Below are 20,631 nucleotides of genomic sequence, written 5' to 3' on the forward strand. Positions count from 1 at the left end.
CTCTCATCTCTGGGGCTCTTTTTACTATTCCACTCACACACGCTGTGTCTCGCTCTTCTATCTATCAGGCTGTACCACTTCAGCGCCCCCCCCCTTTTTTCTCGTCTCCGCTGCCGCCCAGTACTACAAACCCTCCTGGCTCCCACGAATGGACGCAGCCACACTGACCATCAGCATTTAAAAACGCTGAGAGGCGGATTTTAATGGGGCGGTTTTTGGTGATCCTGTATATTTTTAATGATTTTTTTTTACATCTCATCTGCTGCAGAAGAAGGTGTTCACACAGTACGTTTGTGCGGCGAGGAGACTGACGCGGGGAAAAACACAACAGTCAGCAATAAGAAATAAAAATGATCTAGCACAGCGCCCGTCTGCTCGCGTCGGCGCGTGCGCGCGCGCGCGCGTGCGTTTCCCCCCCGAGGTGGAGGCGTTTAGGAAGCGTTAGATGCCGCTGCGTTAAAGGGTTGAAAGTGTGCGGAGTCTCTCTCCGCGGAGCGTCGGCGGCGCCTGCCTCGCTGTATCGCCGAGCGCCTTCATGATAATGATGGATGTTCACTCCAGACATGCAAATAAAGGAGGCGGCTCCGCGCTCGCGTTGCTCTCTCTCTCTCGCGCGCGCGCACACATAGGCGCACGTGCATGTTTTGAGTATGATCAAGCCGCCCGTTGATATTTTAATCTTCCTCTTTAGGGGAACACGCCCCCAGGAAACGGGAAGAACTCCAAACTGCCCCATTTCCACAGACTGGAGGGGAAGATAATTCGTGTGACACGCTAAATTGAAAAAACGGGAAGGTGTGAACTCACTATATCAACCCGGCTCATTACCGATATCCCGTACATGTCGCCTCATCCATCACGAGCGACGGCGCCATCATCTCACGCGCGTGCACGGACCGTAGATCAGTTGCAACAAGCCAATCAAATGATATCGTCTCCGTCGTCTGAGCCACAAACAAACACGCTCACTCACCAGACTTCACACCATCAGGTGTCACTGTGGGAAAGCCCTGAAGCTCGGCGCTAACCTGGGGGCACCCACTGACACAAAGCGCATGTATGAGCCCCCCGACCGCGAGGCCCACTGAGCGGAACCATGTTGTGACACATCAAAACATCAGCCTGGCAGGCACACGGGCCGCGGAGCAGAGATCGCGCTCAGCGGCAACCGCGGCGACCAATCCAGACGTAATTTAGCTGTCAGGGTCACGCTAAGGTCACGCGCCGGGCCCCGGACGATTCATGCTCACTGGCCATCAGATAGAAATGAATGGGGTGAATAAATGAAAACTCTTTCCGAGTCCTTTCTGCGTCGCTCATGCATAGATCTGAGCACGTTACCTTATTAAGCTGCAGCGCTCAGCCTCGAGCCAAATCCGCGTAGCTCCGGGAGCGCTAATGAGTCATTTGGCAACGGCACCTAGCTTTTAACAAGATATTAATTGTTCTGGTCACCGTCAGGTCCGTGTTCCAGTATTTGTTCCCACTACAAGTAGAGGGGACTCTTCAAAATGGAACAATGCGGTTTTGAATTTTCCATAAAAACGGATCACATCCCACCTGCGGCTGCTCCGCTGCCCCCGACCCTCGGGTAACGTGAGACAGAGGAAGTGCTTCAGCCTGTCTGCTCATCACTTTGGAGGAAAGGGGGAGAAAAAAGGGTGCTCGCGCAAAAAAGATGCGTGCGCATCCGCTCGAATCATAACATATCGCTTTCACCGACGTATTGAAGCCTTTCCTTCGAGGCCCGCCTCGGAAAAACGCGCACTGCAACACGCCCGAGCTCAGATTCTGGAGCACCTGGAAAGGTTAGAGTCATCGTTCGCTGTGACTCACAATTGTTGTGTGTTTACGCGTGCGTGGGCGCGTGTGTAGGTGCGCACGTTTTCAGAAAACAAACCCAGACAAACGTCTCTCTGAGCATGTTCACGGATGCCAGGCACGCGTGTGGACTTTGAAAAAAAAAAACGTCTTCTGAGTGATTTTGAGGCTAAAGTGGCAGCTCGGAGCAGGACTGTGGGACACGGTGGGGGAGAGGGGGGAGAGGGGGAGATCATGAGGAGGAGGACCGGGAGAGAAAGTAGGACAGAGATGTATGAGGCGGCCTCTGGAAGGACGAGGGCTCTAATCAGGACTGAGCAGCTGCTATTACTCCAGCGCTCTCGGAGGGAGCGCAGGCAAACCCCTAATAATGCTTTAACATCGAGGAGACGCGTCTAAATCTCCGGCTGGAGGAAGCGAACGCAAAGACGTGGTCGTAGTTTGCAGGTCGTGCTGCAGTCCTGCACCCGGACTCTATGACTCTTCACAGCTGACACACACACACAGTGACACACACACACACACATGGCTTGCGGGACCCCTCCTACTTATTATCAAAAAAACAACTTTTTCATCCAAACTTCTCCAGCCTCCAAAGGGGGAACACAAATTGCTTTTTCACGCCAAAAGTCGCAGGCCCCCCCTCCGGTCGCGGATCCTGCAGGAGCGCCGCCGCCAAAACACCTCCCACTGAAGTATTACGCGGAGAATGGGAAGCGACAGCCTGCTGAACACTCGGCCCGTCGCGAGGCAAAACAAGCTGTCAACATCAGCGGCGCGGAGGCGCGGAGAGCGCGGCGACGGAGGACGAGGAGCCCGACGGAGGCTCGCGCGCCGCGGTTCACGGGCGGAGACGAGACGGGACGACGTTAAATGGACAGCTGAGCCGTCAGTAACTGGCTCTGTCTCCGCGCCGACTGTGGCATCTATTATACACATAATTTGATGTCATCATTTGTTATTACAACACAGCCATCTGTTATCGGGCAACTGTTGTGTCAGATGTTCTGAACAACGCACGCGCCGTGATTAAATCAAAGGGTTTTGGGTTTTTTTCGCGTTGCATAAAAGACGTCCCCCCTCCGGAGTCCCAACGTCATGACGGCGACTCGGGTCTGCGACACGCTTTCATCTGCGGCTGCACTGGAGAGGGAGCTTTTCAGTGGGACTGAGGCAGCACCGGGTGTAATTAGCGCAGAAAACAGGCCGTGTTACTGTCAGCAGCTGAGTGGAGGCTGTTTCCTAGAAACTAACACATAATGTACAGTAAAAGTCATTAGTGCTCTATAGAAAAGAAATGAGAAAATGAGTTAGTGGTACTAAGCATAGCTGATTAAGTAATTCCTATAGTAAATAGAGAAAGTCTAATTATTGTCTACACTATTTCACATTTAGGTCAGTAGAAAACTACTTACACCAAATATGCAGCTTAAAGTATAAAACTCTTTCAAAGAAGATCTGTGCTCAGGCATACGGTGAGCTATACAGTATGACAGCACATTGAGCTCAGCTTTCTGTCATCTTCAGACGCCTGTACCTCCGTCTCCAGTTTCCTTTTTTTTTTTGCTGCATCCTGCACCGCGTCTGTCTGTGTCAGAGCGCGAGACGGAGCGACTTCAAACAGTCTGCACATCACAATCCTGCCAGCGCTACCTGTGAAGATGGAGAAGCCTGGCAGCGCTCGAGGGCCGCTTGGCAAAGGTTTGGTGGTGTGCGTGTGCGTGTGTGTGTGTGTGTGTGTGTGTGTGTGTGCGTGTGTGCGTGTGCGCGTGTGCGTGTGTGCGTGTGTGTGTGTGTGTGTGTGTGTGTGGACACCCACAGGAGCAACTGGGAGTCTGATCCATCCTTAACCGGTGTTTCTGTGTGTGTCGCAACACGAGGCCAGAAAGTGCAAAAATAGCTCTAAGCAGGTCAAGTCGCGCCGCAATAAGATGTGACAGAAAGATTTACCAGTTAAAACTCGCAGCAGCACAATCAGTCGGCAGTCACAAGACCCGGAGACTCAGATCAAAACCTCTTTACATGGGCAGAGGCACTTCACAAAGTCTCTTTCATGACTCTGCTTCTTGTGACCCACTTTCTTATTTCTTTGCTTTTCTTCCCGTTACAAAGCTTTTATTTCTATATCGTTCCTGTTTCTTCCATATTTGTTTTGCATAAACAACAACAACAAACGTAGTGAATCAGTGACAAGCTGTTTATAGCCATTCTTATATTCATATTTGATTTATGCTGAATGATGATGTAACTGCCTTTAGTTAGTCTGAAAATATGCATTTCAATATTAATAGTAATGTCTGTGCACTTATAATAAAGCAGAGTTCTTCTTCCATCCATCCAACATCAGCTCTTGCCCAATAGTTTCCAAAGTGCTCCCACGTGGCTTTACTCATCTCTTTAGCATCACAGTCATTCATGTAGGTCCCTTAATCTCACAGTATTATAATATTTACTATAGAGGGAGACGTTTCTACACTTTGAGATCCATGTTTTTTTTTAACTGATCATTACCATTAAAAAGTCTGAAGATCAAACCGAAGCAGCCTCAAGCATTTATTTCTCAACATCAACGACGGCTAGCTTCACTCTCCAGTAACATCGTCCCCGTGACCCCGCATCCCAGTGTGTGTGTGAGGGAAAACTGTAATTTCAGAGCAGAAGCAAAGAACCCGCTGACTGAGGGCGCAGCCTCAGGCCGTACACACTCCTTTACCCGAGTCTCATAGGAGCCTCCTTTAACTGGAATGCTACCTGACAGCTATAAACAGACTGAACCACCGTGTACTGTAATGGTAGGTGGAGCTAAAACACCCAAAAGGATTACAGTCGCAAGGTGCTGTGGACGCAGCATACAGTCCTGTAGGACCCTACGATAGTGCTGCAGGTCATTAATGCAGCCCATCATCCTGCGTGCATTGATCCATCATTAAGAGGCGTTCAAAAACGACAGAATGCCAAACCAAGCCAAGCTTAAGACAGCTCCACTCTCATAACGTCTCCCTATCATAATAATTATGACTCTAAAACAAATGAATATGAAACCGTCAGACAGAATTCTGTTTGCGAGGCGTTTTCCAGCGGACAGAGAGCAGCTCTGTGGGAGGCTCTGACGGCTCATCACCCCACGGTTGGGGTGGGGGGATCGGGGGTGCGGGGGGTGCTATGGTAACTGGACATGACTGTGCTTCGAGTTTGCCCAACACATGTATAGAGTGATACCTGAGGACCAAAGGCAGAACATTGTGACAGCGGCCGCTTCTGGACGTAAAGATGTGTTCAAGGTACCGGCACGCGTGGGGATTGTCAGTTGTCCAGGTTATCGTTCTCCCCGAGCTGTGTTTCAGTGGCATCCGGACTTTTTTTTTTTTTAAAGCTCCTCAAAATGTCTTGCTTCAACCCGAAATGTCAGTGTTGAACTCCTGAAACGCTGATCCATTTTCCAGCACAATGCTGCATCGCTCTGGCAGAATCCACAAAGTGCTGCTCCGCAATAGATAAAAATTCACTCAAATGAATGAGAAAGGCTGCTTTTTTTTCCCACACAGAGCAAAACTCTCTGTAAACGCAGCCTTGGGGAACCCCCCCCCCCACAGTTGGTGGAGTGACTGCTCATATCGCAGGTGGCTCAGCAGTTCACACTGACTGCACAGTTTATGCAGAGCTTGCAGGAGACGAGCGTCTGAGAGCGGGAGGAAGGGGGGGAGGAAGGGAGGGAGACGAAGAGGCAGCGGCACATGGGTGAGCGAGAGGTGTAGGCAATGGGAAACAGTGGGATGAGTCAACACTGAGCTCGGCGTGGAGGCAAACACCATCTGGAAGCCTGAGAGTGTCGCTGTCATCTTGTCGATGGCCTCAACCTCACGTCTATCACGGACCCTCGTAATGGCCGCTGTGCCGCTGGAAGCCTGCGCTAACGGCTGTGGTCTAGCGCTTAATCATTTGAATAGTGGGTCAACAGCTGGCGGGGAGGTGAGGGGCGGGGCTTGAACATCTGCATAGGGGCGGGATCACGGGGGTGAAACGGGTTGATTATGTGGCGCAGACGCCTTAGAAAGTAGCTCATAGAATCACACTTGTGACCTCAGTCCCTTCCGCTTGTGCAACCTGGTGACTAAAAGCTCCCATGGGAGCAGCCTCTCGCAGCCCACTCGTTGCCATGGCGATTAAATGTCAATCAAAAGATGGCGGGGTTCCCAACATGGGATTTAACACCCACACGCTCAGGCACTCAGTCTCACGCTTGCCTTATTGGAGCTAAAAGGGCCACAGCAAATAAACATAAACATATGTAGGTGGAGTTCATGTGTTCGTGGAAATCATGCAAATCCAAGGGGGAAAAGATCCGTTCTGTTTTATTTTACACACCAGGAAATAAAATATTCAGTGCACTAGATATTCCCCTCTTTAACCCTGTGGGGTGGTGTGGTGCACATCCCGCGTCCTACATCGCTGGGCTTCTTTCTATTTTTCAGTCACTACCTCCCTCATTTTGCTCTTTGTTTCGGTGGCTGAGACAGAGCCGTCTCAGTGGGGACGAGCGAAAGTGACCTTGCAATCGACTGCTAAAACAACTGTCATCGCCTGCTGCCCACCAAGGCCCACCCGGGTAGTTGTGGGAAAAGAGGCAGAGGAATGAGAACGGGAAAAAAAACCTGCATTTACATGCAAGAGAGGGAAGAATAAAAAAAAATAAAAGAGCACTGTGAGAGAGGATGGGAGAGGAGCTGGCAAAGTGGTAAGAAATAGAGGCCCTGGAGGAGAGAAAGCAGCGAGAAATGTAAAAGAGAGAGAGAGAGAGAGCAAACAGAAGGACGGGGAGAGAGAGCAGGTGTCAGCGGGCGAGCGAGGGCAGCAGACTGCTCAGACGGCCGCGGGTCACCGAGGTCGCCCTGCATCGCGCCGAGGCATCGCGGTCAGCGGGTCAGACAGGTAGAACCGCGCAGAGCCTCGACGGGCCCGGTCACAACTGGGCGCGGAGCTCTGTTTTGGCTGGTCATGGTCGCCGCACGGCTGACGTGCACACGCGTGACGATAGCTGACGAAGCGTGTGACCCCCCCCCCCCGCTCACGCTGCAGTATGCGCTGTCTGAGAGTCGGCCTCTTTGTCGTAACTCTGATGGGCAGATGCTGCGCAAAGAGCTAATTAAATCTGTGCAGGCAGTTCAGCGGCAAATAATTAATTGCATTATTACTGTACGGGCAGATGATCTACACAATTTAATAAGACTCGCTAAAGAACAAATGAATTCATAACATCCCCGTCAAGACGCAGCTCAGCATTTCTTATTTCGCACACACATCTCTTCGGCTTTGTCTTTTCCTGCCTTAGTCACACACACACACACACACACACACACACACACACACACACACACACACACACACACACACACACACACACACTGGCAGCATATTTTTCTTGCCTCGCTCTGTTTTTTCTTTGCCATGTGTTTGAGAAACCTTAAGCAAATGATGCCGTTGATGGTTTGGCTTAAGTCACTCACTGTGTCTCTATTGAGGCACCAAAGCATCGTCCACGTCCCAACTATATCATCACAAACGCAGGAGCCAGCTCGTTGGCAGACGCACACTCGTCAGCTGACTGCTCAGTGCTGACTGTACGTTCGGCTGCTGTCACTCTAACAGGTATGAGCAACATGCAGATGGTGGTGTGGTAATGTGAGAACCGGAGAAATGTCCCTACACTCAGGACTCAGATGATTATTCAGAGGATCATTAGTCATAAAATGATGTACAGTGTCATTTTATGTGTTTATGTTAAAACGATATAACAGTGAAGTACTGTAGACAAACCTAAACCTCATCACAGAGATAACTCTGTCTACATTAAATGTCTGTTCGGGGCTTTTTTTTTAATTGTCTCCTGGAAGTGTCTAATCAAAGTGACAAGGATGTTTTGTCAAGCAAACCAGGCAAGAAACACTTTCAATTACATCTCTAGTCTAGTCAGCATTGGATTTGTTTATGGAGAAAAAAATGTAAGAATCCAAGTCCAAGTCCACATCCAATCCTTAGCCTCGCTACACATCTGCTCGTGTTCCAGTAAGCGTGAATATTCTCTGGACAAAAGACCTAAAACAACAACCAAAGGACTCATTACTGGGGTGGAAAACGCTCTGAGTGCAAACTTACCACTGCAAGCATGACCTGATCACAGAGCAGACAGGCCGGTGTCCGCCGTTGGCAAATTGCTCCGTGTTTTGTTACATTCGCTGGTCTTCAAAGAGCCAAGATAAATGCCCAGTGGGAAGGTGAGCGAGAGGAGAGCTGTCTATACGCCAGAACAGGCAGAGACCAGTCTGGAGGCTCCTGTGAGGTAACAAGGTAAAAACACCAGAGGACACAAATGCACCACCGTTCTACTGGACATTGATGTTCTGGGAAGAGCCTCAAAGTCCTGCACGGAAACCAATCACGAACTGAGGCACATACATTCAACAGAGCAGCTTGATTGTGAATTCCCAAGGACTTTCCTCCTCGGTGCAGACAAAAAAAGAATTCCCTCGCTGTGTTTTGATTCCTAGCACTCGGATGAACATTAAGCTTCTTTCAAAGGGCTCCGCGATTAAGCTTCCTGCTAATCTTGGTGCATTTTTAACAAAACTGCACAGCGCACAAATCCAGTTACAGCAGACAAGGAGATGAGGTCACGTAAACAGGGTCGCCATAAATTCCCAGGTCAGAAATAGAAACTACACAACTATCCAATAAACTCTATAATAAACACTAGTTTCAACTTAATTAAAGATGCAAACTAGACTAAACATAATCTCCAGAGATTTTATTGTACATCTACTTTTTTTGTTTCCATCAAACCTGTAAGCCTTATGGAAAGAGAGCAGTACTGTCCCTGAAGGAGTAGTGGACTAATCCGCTCAGACATGGTGGCTTAAAATATCGGACTGGCTTCATTTTACCCCAAATTCAATACAAGCATTTATTGAAATTGCAGCTACACCATGCAGAGATGCACATTTTAGAGCCCAATATATGCTCCATTATAAGACCTCCACATGGAGCTTATATATGAGATATAGGTACATATAATTTTTTTTTTTTAAATGATGCCTCTTTAATATGTGGTGTTCCACTAGGCTCGTTTGTTGGTCCACTCATACTATTTCTCTAACAGCAAATTTTTCAATCTAAATCGTTTTTTTTTTAATTCATCTTAGTTGAACAGTTTTCCTGTGAAACTTTTTTTCCACTGGTCCTTTTAGTAACTGGACGATTTCATAACTTTACTCGTAGCAGACGAAGCGGTGAAATAAGCCTCCTTTCCCTCGTTGCCGTCTCTTCCTGTTTCAAGGTCAGGGCTGAGAATGAAAAGCAGCCGGCGTCTGCTGTTCTTGCTGCACAGCTCTGGATCAGGCCCAGTCTCACCAGGCGCACACGTTTCTAATTTGATTTCAACCCTTTGTGTTGTGTGTACCTTTAGTCCAACACTCTTCACTTTCCATATATTGTCTTTTCTGCCTGATTCATCTATAGTAATTATCACTTTTTTCTACTTGCGTTGCAATTTCAACTTTTGTTTTAACTGGGCTCTACATTTACATTTCAAATTGGCTTCTACTAATGAGCCGAATAATCTGTAGAAATATTGAATTGCACACTGTGTCTTTTAGCAGAACTTTATGGCAAAGCATCAGCTGTTTTATACTATATCAGATGAGTCAACACTGTGGCATATGGCAGAGCATTCACATGCTCATGTACACATTCATTGTGTGAACTCTATGTGTATATATGGGATCTTTGCTTTACTCCAAACACACAGGCTGCACAGTGGACTGGATTTAGGTCCATTCCGTGTGGCCAAGAGGCGGTGGTCACTAACTGGTCACTGTTGGACTCCTGAGACGATGTGAATGTATTGTGATGTTCTCACACCCCCCTCAAGGACCCAATTTAGCTCTCTACCCTGCCACAGTCACCTGGAGAAAGGAAAAAGCCAACCCCTCACAATCAGGAGGAGGGTAAGGACACAGGAAGGACGGCGATGAAGTGCTGAGCAGGAGGCCTGACTGTGAGCTGTCCTGAATATGATGAGGCCAATACCTCCAAGTGGGCCACCACTGGCTCACCAGTGTTCATGTGCATTTTACTGTGCCTCGCAGTTGTCACGGACCCCCCACTGAGTGACGCTGCCCTGCGCCATTGGCGCGGCGACACTGCGCCTTCACACTCCTCCTCTCTCAGCGGCTGCAACACCTCGCCGAGCGGGGCAGCGGCGTGCAAATACGAGGACGAGGCGGCTGAGACACCCTGCAAGTGTGACACCGTGACGGCGACGGAGCCAACGGGGCTATTCCATTATTTATTAGCAGAGATTGTCTGTTTTTCAAGCGGACGCCCGGAGCATCGACCATTATTAGACTCAAACAACAGTGGTCTTCTGGAAGCGTGTGTGTGTGTGTGTGTGTGTGTGTGTGTGTGTGTGTGTGTGTGTGTGTGTGTGTGTGTGTGTGTGCGCGCTTAAAGTGCATGTTGGGGACTCTGCTGATCATCTGTTACTGCTGGGCTTTGGTTTATTAAAAGAAACACTCGATCCGTTTGGCTTCCAAGACTCCCCTCTTCCCCTTGTTTTCTTGCACTTCACTAAGTGCGGGTTGTGTACACTCAGCTTATGTGATCTCCTGGGCCTGAGTGCAGCTTCCCACAGCGGTGCGTGAACCAACATCATTTTGACCCAAGCTGCAAAGTGGCTGAAATCCACACACTGCTGTGTAGTGGGGTGGTCTCCCAAGGATCTGAAACACTAGTAACCGTTTTACAGCACAGGAGTATTTTGATTCCGTGGTAATATCAAGATCTCACTTAAAGACCTCAAATGTTGGGTATAAACGCTCAGCATTCAGTATTGATTCACTCCAGCGCGTGCGGTCCTTTGAGCCGAGTATAAATAAGTGAAACGCTGCGAATCTGATGTAACGGCATACCGAGCGAGAAGCGAGCCATTAGGCAACAGGTTGGAGCTGAGGTGTAACAGTGTCCGTGTTGTCAGCGGCGGAGGACGAAATCAGGAGAGGGGAGCGTGGGAGGTGCGAGGAGCGGGCTCTGCGGGGAGCAAACGGTGGGTGGCGCGACAAGGTGAGAAGGAGTAGGAAGAGGAGGAGGAGGAGGAGGAGGAGCGCGGCCGTAGCATGCCCCAGTTTCCTTGACAGAAATGGAGGTCAAGTGCAGCTTTATGTGAAGGCAACCCAGGGAGAGAGGCAGGGAAATAAAGGGCAAGACAGAGGGGAGGGAGCTGCCGTGATGACTTTAAACAGAGGGACACATCTGTTTAGCAAATTGGGGAAGGAGACCAATGAGAGCAACACGTGGGGCCTGTGTCTCCTTCCAAGATGGATGCCACACGAGGAGCCTATGAACATGATTAGGAGTAAGAGCGAGAGACGATAACGGAGCGCAGGGACTTCACGATGGACCTGGAGTCTTCATTAGCAGGGAGGGGTTGCAGGTGAAAAATGGTCCTTGGCCGTAAGCGTTTCCAGTCTCGCTGGGTGTTTTCTGTGAGAGTGTGATGATCTCCCTCTGAGCAGCGGCCGCTGCGGCGCTAAAGTGGAACCATACATCACACGTGTGCTTCTCTGAAGAGGAAAAGGGGCCGTGTGGATGTTTGGGGGGGGGGGGGGGGGGGGCGTGGCCAAAGGGAACCAGGCGCGCGACTCGCTCAGCAAACAGCGGCCTTCCATGTCAATAAGTCCCACAGCGCGATGAGCGCACTTTCAACAAGCGGCGGCGCTGGAACGTTGTGAACATGTTGGCATGCACACAAACAAACCACAAATATATAAAGCACAGAGCTTTAGATTTCCTACTGTGCCCAAAGTGCACATTAGAATTAGTTGCTTCAAACTATTCATCTTATAATCATAATGACCTTAACTGACCCCACAGTTCCAGGCAGCAGAGAGTGGTCTACTGTATATTTTTCTTAAACGTGTGATAAAAATCGCAAATAAGTGGCAGACTTGTTTCCCCTTCGCTCTTAAGGGAAGAGCACGGAGGATGGCTTTAAAAAACGGGAGGGGGGGGGCATCGCCCACTGACTACGCTCCCTCGCTCTCTTTGATCCAAGCGCCTGAAGAAACGGGCCATGGAAGTGTGTAATTCTGCCAAGGCGTGTGTTAGTGTGTGTCCACGACTGAGGGGCAGCGGGGGTTGTGAGGCTGCGTGTGAGGAGGCGCATGAGGAGGAGACCCCCCCATCACCCCCCGAGGAGCGGCTCCTGTTTGCTCCCGCTCACACGCGACCCTGTGTGATCTGAATACGAACGCCTGCCCTGACGTCCCTTTACGGGTCCAGACGGGCCCCGCCTGCGGCCCGGCGCCATCGGGCCTCTACTACACAATATTGTTTTGCTCAGAAGGCAGGCCTGAGGCAGGTAAATAAAGCATCTTTATCCCCATTCATTTACCTGGCAGTGAACTTAAGAGCAGGCGCTAACAGCGGTTGTTATGATGTAGGAGTGGGAATCGTTCTTTTCTGGGGGGGTTGGTTTTAACTGTATCTACGCTGCTCAAATCAGCGAAAACATTCTTTTATAACCTATTGATTTCCACCGCCTGCTTATTAATACATCTTCCCCGCTTATTTAAAGGGGAACCAGCCGATCCATCACTTCCTAGCAATCCTCTGCCCTCTCTTATTCAATAACCCAGCTTGAGCTCGAAGCCTGATGACACGGAGTCAAAGCAGCAGCCTTTCAGGTCGCTCTGTCCCCCCCCCCCCCCCCCCCCCCACACACACACACACACACCTCCAGCTGTGGCACGGTTTCCCCCCCCGAAGCCGCCGTCGGCATAATTGGGAGTTTTCTCAGGGCGCTGGCTTTGAAGGTCTGTCCCCTGTTATCAGCGCTAATGGGAAAATAAGCACTGCTGCCCCGATATGTTCCAGAGCAGCAACGGGTGTGAAATGTGCCGCCTGTAAATAACACAACAGATGTGTAACCTTAATAAAGATAAAGCTCTTTAAGGATGTACCCAGGCTTATTTATTCTGCCTGCGTGATGAATAGTCGTCTCCATCACTCCAAAAATACTCCAGTGGCTTCACTGTGCAGGGAACAAGATGTTCTCATTCTGGCCATATGAACCTCTCAGCGCACAATTATATGGATCGTCACCAATTTATCCAAGCCTTCATCTTTTTTCCCTGTTTCGCCCCCTTGGCTGTTTGTTTTCTTTCTTTGACAGGGCAGCTGGTTGCATTGTGTCGTCTCCATGTCTTGCTTCACCGCATGTACAAACCTTTCTTGGCAACTACAAGCAGCGCAGCCAGCCAAGAGAGGCTTTTGTCGACTCACTCCCAGTCTGTATTAATATTTACCAGGCACGGAAACAGAGGCAGATGTCAGCCATGAGGCGATTTCTCCGCGCTGCTCGGTGGTGAGCCCACTCGTGTTCTGGATTAAAGCGTAATCCAAGCATCAGATTTGCGGTGTTAACACATTTTGTGGACGGGTGGGGGGTGGTGGTGGGGGGGAGTCCCCATCTCTGCGGCTACGCTGGAGAATTCCTCGAAAAAACGGGTTGCGTTGTGATTTTAACAGAACAACGCGATGTGTGCAGTCGCCAGTCAGTGGTGTGGTAATTTCCCTACACACGCTGCACACAGGAAAGATTCGACCAAACATCTAGGCCAAGGTTTCAGCACCATTACACAAATCAAGAATTCAGCCTAAGTGCAGCGTGAGTCCACAGTCTGTCCCGCCCTTCACTATACTTAGCAGGGCTCTAATTGTGCACTCATATACAATAATAGAGCTGAAACCATTTCAGATATCAAAACATGACACATATATTCTCGATATAATCTCTGTTGTGGTTGTGCGGTTATGTTGCATTTAGCTGGGAGACTATATGACACCCCATGAGACAGGATACACACACACACACACACACACACACACACACACACACACACACACACACACACTCTCAGGTATATATAGGCTTTGATATTGTCTCATCATGTCCACGCCCAATGATTCTAAACGTATTCATTCAGCACTGGACAGCTCCCAGATGGAGCATGGAGGTAAATAATAATGCTCCGTACCTGAATCTGTATATTTTCACGTAGCTGTAAAGAGTCCAACTCCGCTGGGAATCCCCAACTACAAAGACATTCCCTAACTTTCTTCATGCGTTGTCTCGGGGGAGGAGGAGGGAGACGAGGACGCGGCGCTAATATTGGGGCTCTTGCACTGATCAAGATGTCCACCGCGCCGCCCGGAGGCCTCTGCGCATCTACGATGCACCGTGCGTCTGAGCGTATGTGACCGGAATCTGTGAAAGCCGAGGAGGCGCCGTCAGCAGCGTCGGTGAGTCACCGGGAGGAGCGAGCTGCGGCGAGCGGGTGACGCGGCGGGATTGCCGATGGGCGGGGAAGCCTCGCCGCTCTGTCAACACTTAACAGAGAGATCAGTAGCGGCAACTCCGCCATCAGCTCGGGCCTCAGGTGCACAGAGGGAATGCAGCTAATTGAGCCCCGGACTGAAAACAGAGGAGAGTAATGAGACTTGATGAGGCATGCGTTTTTGACTCCGTCCGCACTTCTCATATTAATGAAGGGAAAACATTTCACAAACTGACACCGCGACATCTTAAGCGCGTCTGAGGATTGACACAATAGTTGCTTTGAAACGCAGCCGCGGACGCCTGGCTGAGCCCTGCTGTCGTTCTCGCAGTCGACGCCCGGGCCCTTCCGGTGATAAACGTGCTAGCTGGTGGCCGGTCGGGCCCCTCGCAGCGCCTCGTAATCTCCAGAACGCGTGTTCGGCCAGCGGGTCCTGGGTTGTGAACTCTCACTAAGCCGACATGAGCAGCTTTTGACCTTCAGCCTCCGAACCAGCAGCCGAGCGGATCACGTCCGAGGGGAGACAGTGGTCTGACAGCGAGCCCTCGCCCCAGGCTTTGCGCTGCCACAACATATGCTCCACCACATTAGTTCCTTCAGTCCCTTGGAGGTGTCTTTAAACACCGATGCCACCCTCAGATGCAGTAACCGACAAGGCCGTGCACATGATGTGTATCAGACAGATTGTGTTTTGGTTGAGCTTTTTTTTTTTTTTAATTGGAGGAACACTGAACACACCATATCTCATTTAGCAGTGTGGGGTTAAAACACAACACCTGACCTTTGCTCTCCCTTCTGCGTGGTGTCTCATCAATACATTCTGTTGAGTGTGAAGAAAGGTTCTGGACACTTACTTAGGCTGCACTTATTACGACCTCCACAACCACAGACGAAACCGTTTCACTTCACAGCACTCGTCTTATTCTGACACACATATGAGCAGCAATCAATTGAACCACGCTGGTGTAAATAAGCTTGAGCCAATATCACTGCAGCCAATCAATATTACAGCCTTCAGGTCGGGCTCGAAGTGGCTGCTATGAGGAATGAGTGTTTCATTCTGGGAAATCCCATATAGTCTAGAGAGGCACATCAGCATGCACTAAATTTAACCTGACCATAAAAGTCAAGATGTTCTTTTTAAGTAATTCCGGCTCATTTTGGAGTAAAATTGCAGAGGGGAGAGGATGATGAGAGCTGATTTAGGGCTTGTGGCAGTTCTTTCCCAAAAGGTCAGGGAGTTTCAGTTCGAATTTCACTCCCAGTCGCAGCTTGTGAGTAATTCGGCCCGTAGCAGGGTTGTCGTCATGCGCCGGGCTACAACACAATCACCCGAATTCCGGTTGTCTGGTGAGGAGCCAGCCGTCAAACACGCGCTCTAACACAATCGCTGGTCAGTTTCAGCCTCGCGTGCGCAGCCGTCGAATGTGATTTTTTTTTTTTTTTTGGACCTCCTCCACCAGACCTCGCACTCTGCTGCTTTCCATTTTATGTTCAGCCGCCGGCGGTCCAAGTCATGAGCCGTCATGCGTTACTTTTATTCCATTAACCGCCAGCCACTGCGTCTGTCTGCACCACGACAAGCGAACCCTGCGTACGGGCCAAACCAAGTAGATAAGCTGCGCGCACCAGTGTCACATTTTTACTACGACCGTCGCCGCTGCGCGTCCCAGATTACGCACGGAGGCGTTCGCCAAACATGCCGAGCGTCGCAGAGGAATCGATGACATCATGTCTGTGGGGGGAACGTGTGGCTCTGTGAGCCGTGAAAGCAGATGCTCGCCTGCGCTCCAGCTGCAGCATTTGTTGGAGTTGGAGTATTTGACGCGGAGGGGGGGCAGGAGGAGCGTGGGGGGGGGGGGGGGGGGGTCGAGGCGACTGACTGTGAGCACCGTGATGCGAACGGCGCGCCAGACACACACACACACACACACACACACACACACACACACACCTGTCCCTCTTTGAACAAATAGCTCTCCTTCCTCGCCACACAAGCGCAGTGGCGCACTGTGATGAAATAATCACAGCGATGCAATTTCCCCGCAGCTCGGACAGCCGTTTGCTTTGGACGCACGCTCGAAGCGACCTGCACGTTAATAGGTGCGTGTATAAACGCAAATGTGGCTGCGAGCGCGCGTGTGATGCCGGAGACTGGACGCTGTGAGGCGAGCGTAATAACATCAACCACGGCGCTGATTTTCACCCCAGTCATGTCCACAACAGCGGGTTATACGAGGTGACAGTCAAGAGGAGGTTAGAAGGCTGGATGGCGGGGGGACGGAAACACTCTGCGGGCTTAACAGACGCTCCTACATACGAACCTTTAAGTTTCTTACCTCCACACTTGTCCCAACTGAAAGATGTGTATGAGGCTCTGCCAGATCCAGACAGTGAGGCGGCAGCATCTGTCTCTCTGCAGACTGGCCGTAGCTCTACGACTACTCAGCCCCTCTACGGAGCCCAGTCCGCCCCCCGTGTAATCCTGCACAAACCACCTGAAGCTCAGGATCTGGACCAGAACCGAGGGCACCAGCACGAAGAACAGGGTCAGGCCCGACCACAGGAAGTCCTTCTTGTGGTAATAGTCGATGGCCAGCCACAGATCGGTCCCCGCATCCCAGAAGAAGACCAGCAGCGCCAGGATGATCCACAGGCAGTCCAGCCAGAGGCGCTCCTCCTGCGGTGGCCGTGCCGCGTCTCTCCCCTTCCCCTTCCCCCGGAGGTAATGCAGGCAGGCGCTCCTGCAGCCCCAGTAGCACGACGAGGTGTTGCAGCAGTGGCAGATGTGGAATGAGCTGCCGTTCCCCGTGTCGTCCTCTCCCGTCCCCACCACCTCGTCCAGGTTGTGCAGCTGGGCGAAACCGGTGACGACCCCGCGACCATCGGATTTCGCTGCCATCTTTCCCTCTGATGTTCCCACCTCCTCCGGCTTCCGGGGTTCGTGACGACACTTCCCTGACACCTGTTTTGCACCCCAAATGTTGGAGCCATCTAAAAGCGGGGTATCAGCGCGCCGCGAACGTCCACTCGGTCTCCGGTCCGCGCGCCGGCGGCGCCGCGGACGCGCCACATGTTTTCTCGCCTCCCCCCCTTCTGATCTGTCCTCACTTTGCGACGACAGTCGAACCCACAAGTTGGGACGGTGGAACGTGAGACTCACGCGTCCGAGGGCGGTCGGTCAGTTTGCCTTTAATTCCCTTCGCCGCCGGTTCCCCTCTCTGCAGCTCCAGCTGCAGGCTTAGTGCCACGAGCAGACCGTCCCTCCGCTGTCCCACGCCGACGTAATTCATCCCCTCACCCCTCCTCCTCACTTGCACACACGCACGCGCGCGCATTCAGCCTCTCGACGTGGTTGCCATCTAGTGTCTCGTTTGAAGCCCGTCCAAACGTGCAGGAGAGGACCGCACGACGCAACGCGCCTCTTCACCAACAAACGTTCCCTGTTCTAGGAACGTTTGAATCAGACACAGTGACACAGTGTGTGGTCACAAAGTACAAAGCACTCCTACTAAAAAGAATCATATAATGACGTTTCAAGCAATTTAAACAGCTCAGATTTATCATAACACGTTTTTTATACCAGTGAATGGATGAAGCATTTGCTGAAAGTGATTCCGTCCCCTCTGATATATGTGAGTGTCTACAGGCTCCAGACCGCTGTGATTAGACTGTGCCCACGGTGTCCATGCAGGGTCACGTCCAGCGTGGGATTGATTGGATCGTGCCGGTTTCGGCCGCCTGCTGTCTGCTCCGCTCTGCGCCGCTTGTTTAGATGCCAGATTTGACGGGAGCTGTCCAGTGCTGAAGTAGTCCTGACTCCTGACAAACCTCTTCTTTTTGTCTCCCTCTGTTTGCCTGCTGACAAATGCACAACCTGAAAAAATTTGCGCTCTGGATGTCTGTCAAACAAGTAAACCGTATTACTTCATGTCAATTGTCAAACTCATTGAACCCAGAAATCATTAATTAGAAAAGATCATATTCCATAAAATACAAGATGACTATTGCACTGCAAACTCCACGCAGCTGAAATATTTCATCTAAAAATCACAGAAACAATGTTGTCTGCCAAACGCGTTACTCCCAGCATGACTCTTTATTCAAATACATAATTTAAGATTAAAAAGTCTCAGCATGTGATGAAGTCGACCAAATGTCTCAGTGAAACGAGAAGTGTTTTGTTTTAGAGTAGCAGGAAGAGTCCCAGTAATGCTGGATAAAGAGAATGAGGCCATAGCTATTCCTCCGGGCCACATGAATGAAAAAAAAAAATCTTTAAATGTGATCGAATGCACACAAGAGAATAAGATTTTGTGTGAGGGACTGGCACATCATAAAGCCTGTTTCATCTGAGTAACCTTCATTCTCACTTCTTCTTCCTCAGGGTGGGAAGGTGTACACAATGCACAATAGACGCACGCTCAGCTCTAATGTTGGAGGAGGTAGTAGACAATTTAATGCTGAAAGGGCCCCACAGCAATAAAGACAATCAAATCACGCGACATCAGTTCAAATATGAAACACCACTGGTTGACAAATCTCGTTCAAGAAATCTAATAGACAAAGAAAAACAAAGAAAACGGCTCAATATTCAAATAAAAGCCTTTGCAGTTGGCTACAGATGGAGATTTGACTATACTGTAAGAAGCCTGTCAGAGTTTGGTATTGGCAAGTCATCATTATCTGGCGTGAAAGACTGCTCTGATTCACTGGACAAGCCTAGAGTGAACAGAACATCCCATAAATAGCAACTTGAATGAACGTCAACATTGTCTCAACCGGAGACTGAATGAAAAGCTTGAGTGAGTTATGGTGTAGGTGTGGGTACAAAACGTCAGTTGCTAAAATGAGCAAAATAATGTTCAGAACTTGTCAATTACTGTCAAAACCTTATAACGTGACACAAAGAGCTGTGAAAGCTAGTCACAATTTACAGCCGCAGGTCATTGCTCACCACAGCGGGAATGATTGCACTTTGCTTTAAAAGTGCAGTTCCGTGTTTGAAAAGATTATGAACCTATTTGCAGAAATTCTTCCAACTCACCACAAGCAAAGTGTGTTTTCTGTTTTATCTCTGCCATAAAAGCTAACTGGTTATTTCTGAATCTTTTAAGATACTAAAATGAAATATTTTCCCTCCAGCTCCGGCATGTTTGTCTGAGCATCCTGCTAAATAACACACAGAGCTTCGGTTACTCCACTATAACCTTCACATGGCAGTGAAGTGAATAACTGCTTTGAGAGCTGTTTTTATCACCCATCTTCTCTTACAAAAGACACAGCGAAGCACATTTTCCTCAAAAGAAGGGCACTAATTTGGTTTGTGAAGCAATGCTAGGTTTCACATTCAACTGAGCTCTGGCGTCTCTGCCGCGCTGTCTATGATGTGGGCTGGAACGGCCCAGAGTAAGCCAGCGATTGTGAATCCCAGACAGGCTGCAACTGAAGCAAATATTGCACTGATTCACAATACACACACACACACACACACACACACACACACACACACACACACACACTGCCCTGACAAAGATGCATCTAACACAGCAAACACACAGGCCGACTGTATTGGTCGCTGAACCATCTGTCCTTTTTTGTGTCTCGCTCCAAATTCGTTTGCCTCATTCGGGAGTCTCAAGGTCGACGTGTGCTCCTTTGCATGCTTTAAGATCTCAGCAGGCAGGCCTCACCGCCTTCCCACAACTAAGACAAACTCCTCAGGCAGGAGCTCTTTTCTACGGTTCCCTCTTTGTTTACAATTAGCTCCCAGCTGCTATTAGAGATGCCAGCGCTGTCATTTTCCTTTATTTTTACTCAGTGGACTTTTCAAGTCAGCTAATTTGTGTTAGTGTCTATAAAGCAGAAGGTTTTCTGTTTATAGAGGGTGTTACTCTCTATTTTGACACTGACTCAAAACCTCTGTTTCACAAAGCTGCCCCTAGTGTATATACTAATCTATTTTACTTTACAATATACTTACTTGACATAATTATGCCTTGTCTGACTATTAGTATTTACTCTCTCTAAATAAGAAATACTAAAGCAGCAAAATACAGCTAGACATTATTTTTAACTTGAAACATATTTGAATAAAGATGTGAATAACAGGTTCATGAAATGCCGTCTTTTAATAACTCCTTAAAAATGTTTCGAGGTCACCACCTAGTGTCAGTGTTTTGTATTATCAGGAGAGGAGATCAAACGTTTAACTGGAAAGGGATCAATAACTCAGCACGAAACCGATCTCAAACTTTTAAACCGTGTTATTACGTTGTTATTTTTTAAATGTCATTAAGCATACATTCATTTTAATCTGGAGTTCTAATATCTGGAGGAATACCTATATAGCTGAATAACCTAATTTTAAGTATTGTTTTCATGCCACGTGTTCTTTCATAATTAGTTACTTCTCTGCGAT

The 20,631-nt window shown here is 49.5% G+C and overlaps 1 protein-coding gene across 1 annotated transcript in view; it reads right to left on the reverse strand.

Annotated features, from left to right (window-relative positions):
* Nucleotides 1–17,629, reverse strand: part of xkr6b (XK, Kell blood group complex subunit-related family, member 6b) — a 29,202-nt gene extending 11,573 nt beyond the window's left edge. The window contains exon 1 of the mRNA XM_029140505.3: nt 16,550–17,629. Within this exon, the coding sequence (XP_028996338.1) occupies nt 16,550–17,112 (563 nt within the window). The 5' untranslated portion in view covers nt 17,113–17,629. The remainder of the gene's footprint in view (nt 1–16,549) is intronic.
* Nucleotides 17,630–20,631: the final 3,002 nt, after the last annotated feature.

Source organism: Betta splendens, chromosome 24, assembly GCF_900634795.4.
Source record: "Betta splendens chromosome 24, fBetSpl5.4, whole genome shotgun sequence".
Classification (NCBI taxonomy): Eukaryota; Metazoa; Chordata; class Actinopteri; order Anabantiformes; family Osphronemidae; genus Betta; species Betta splendens.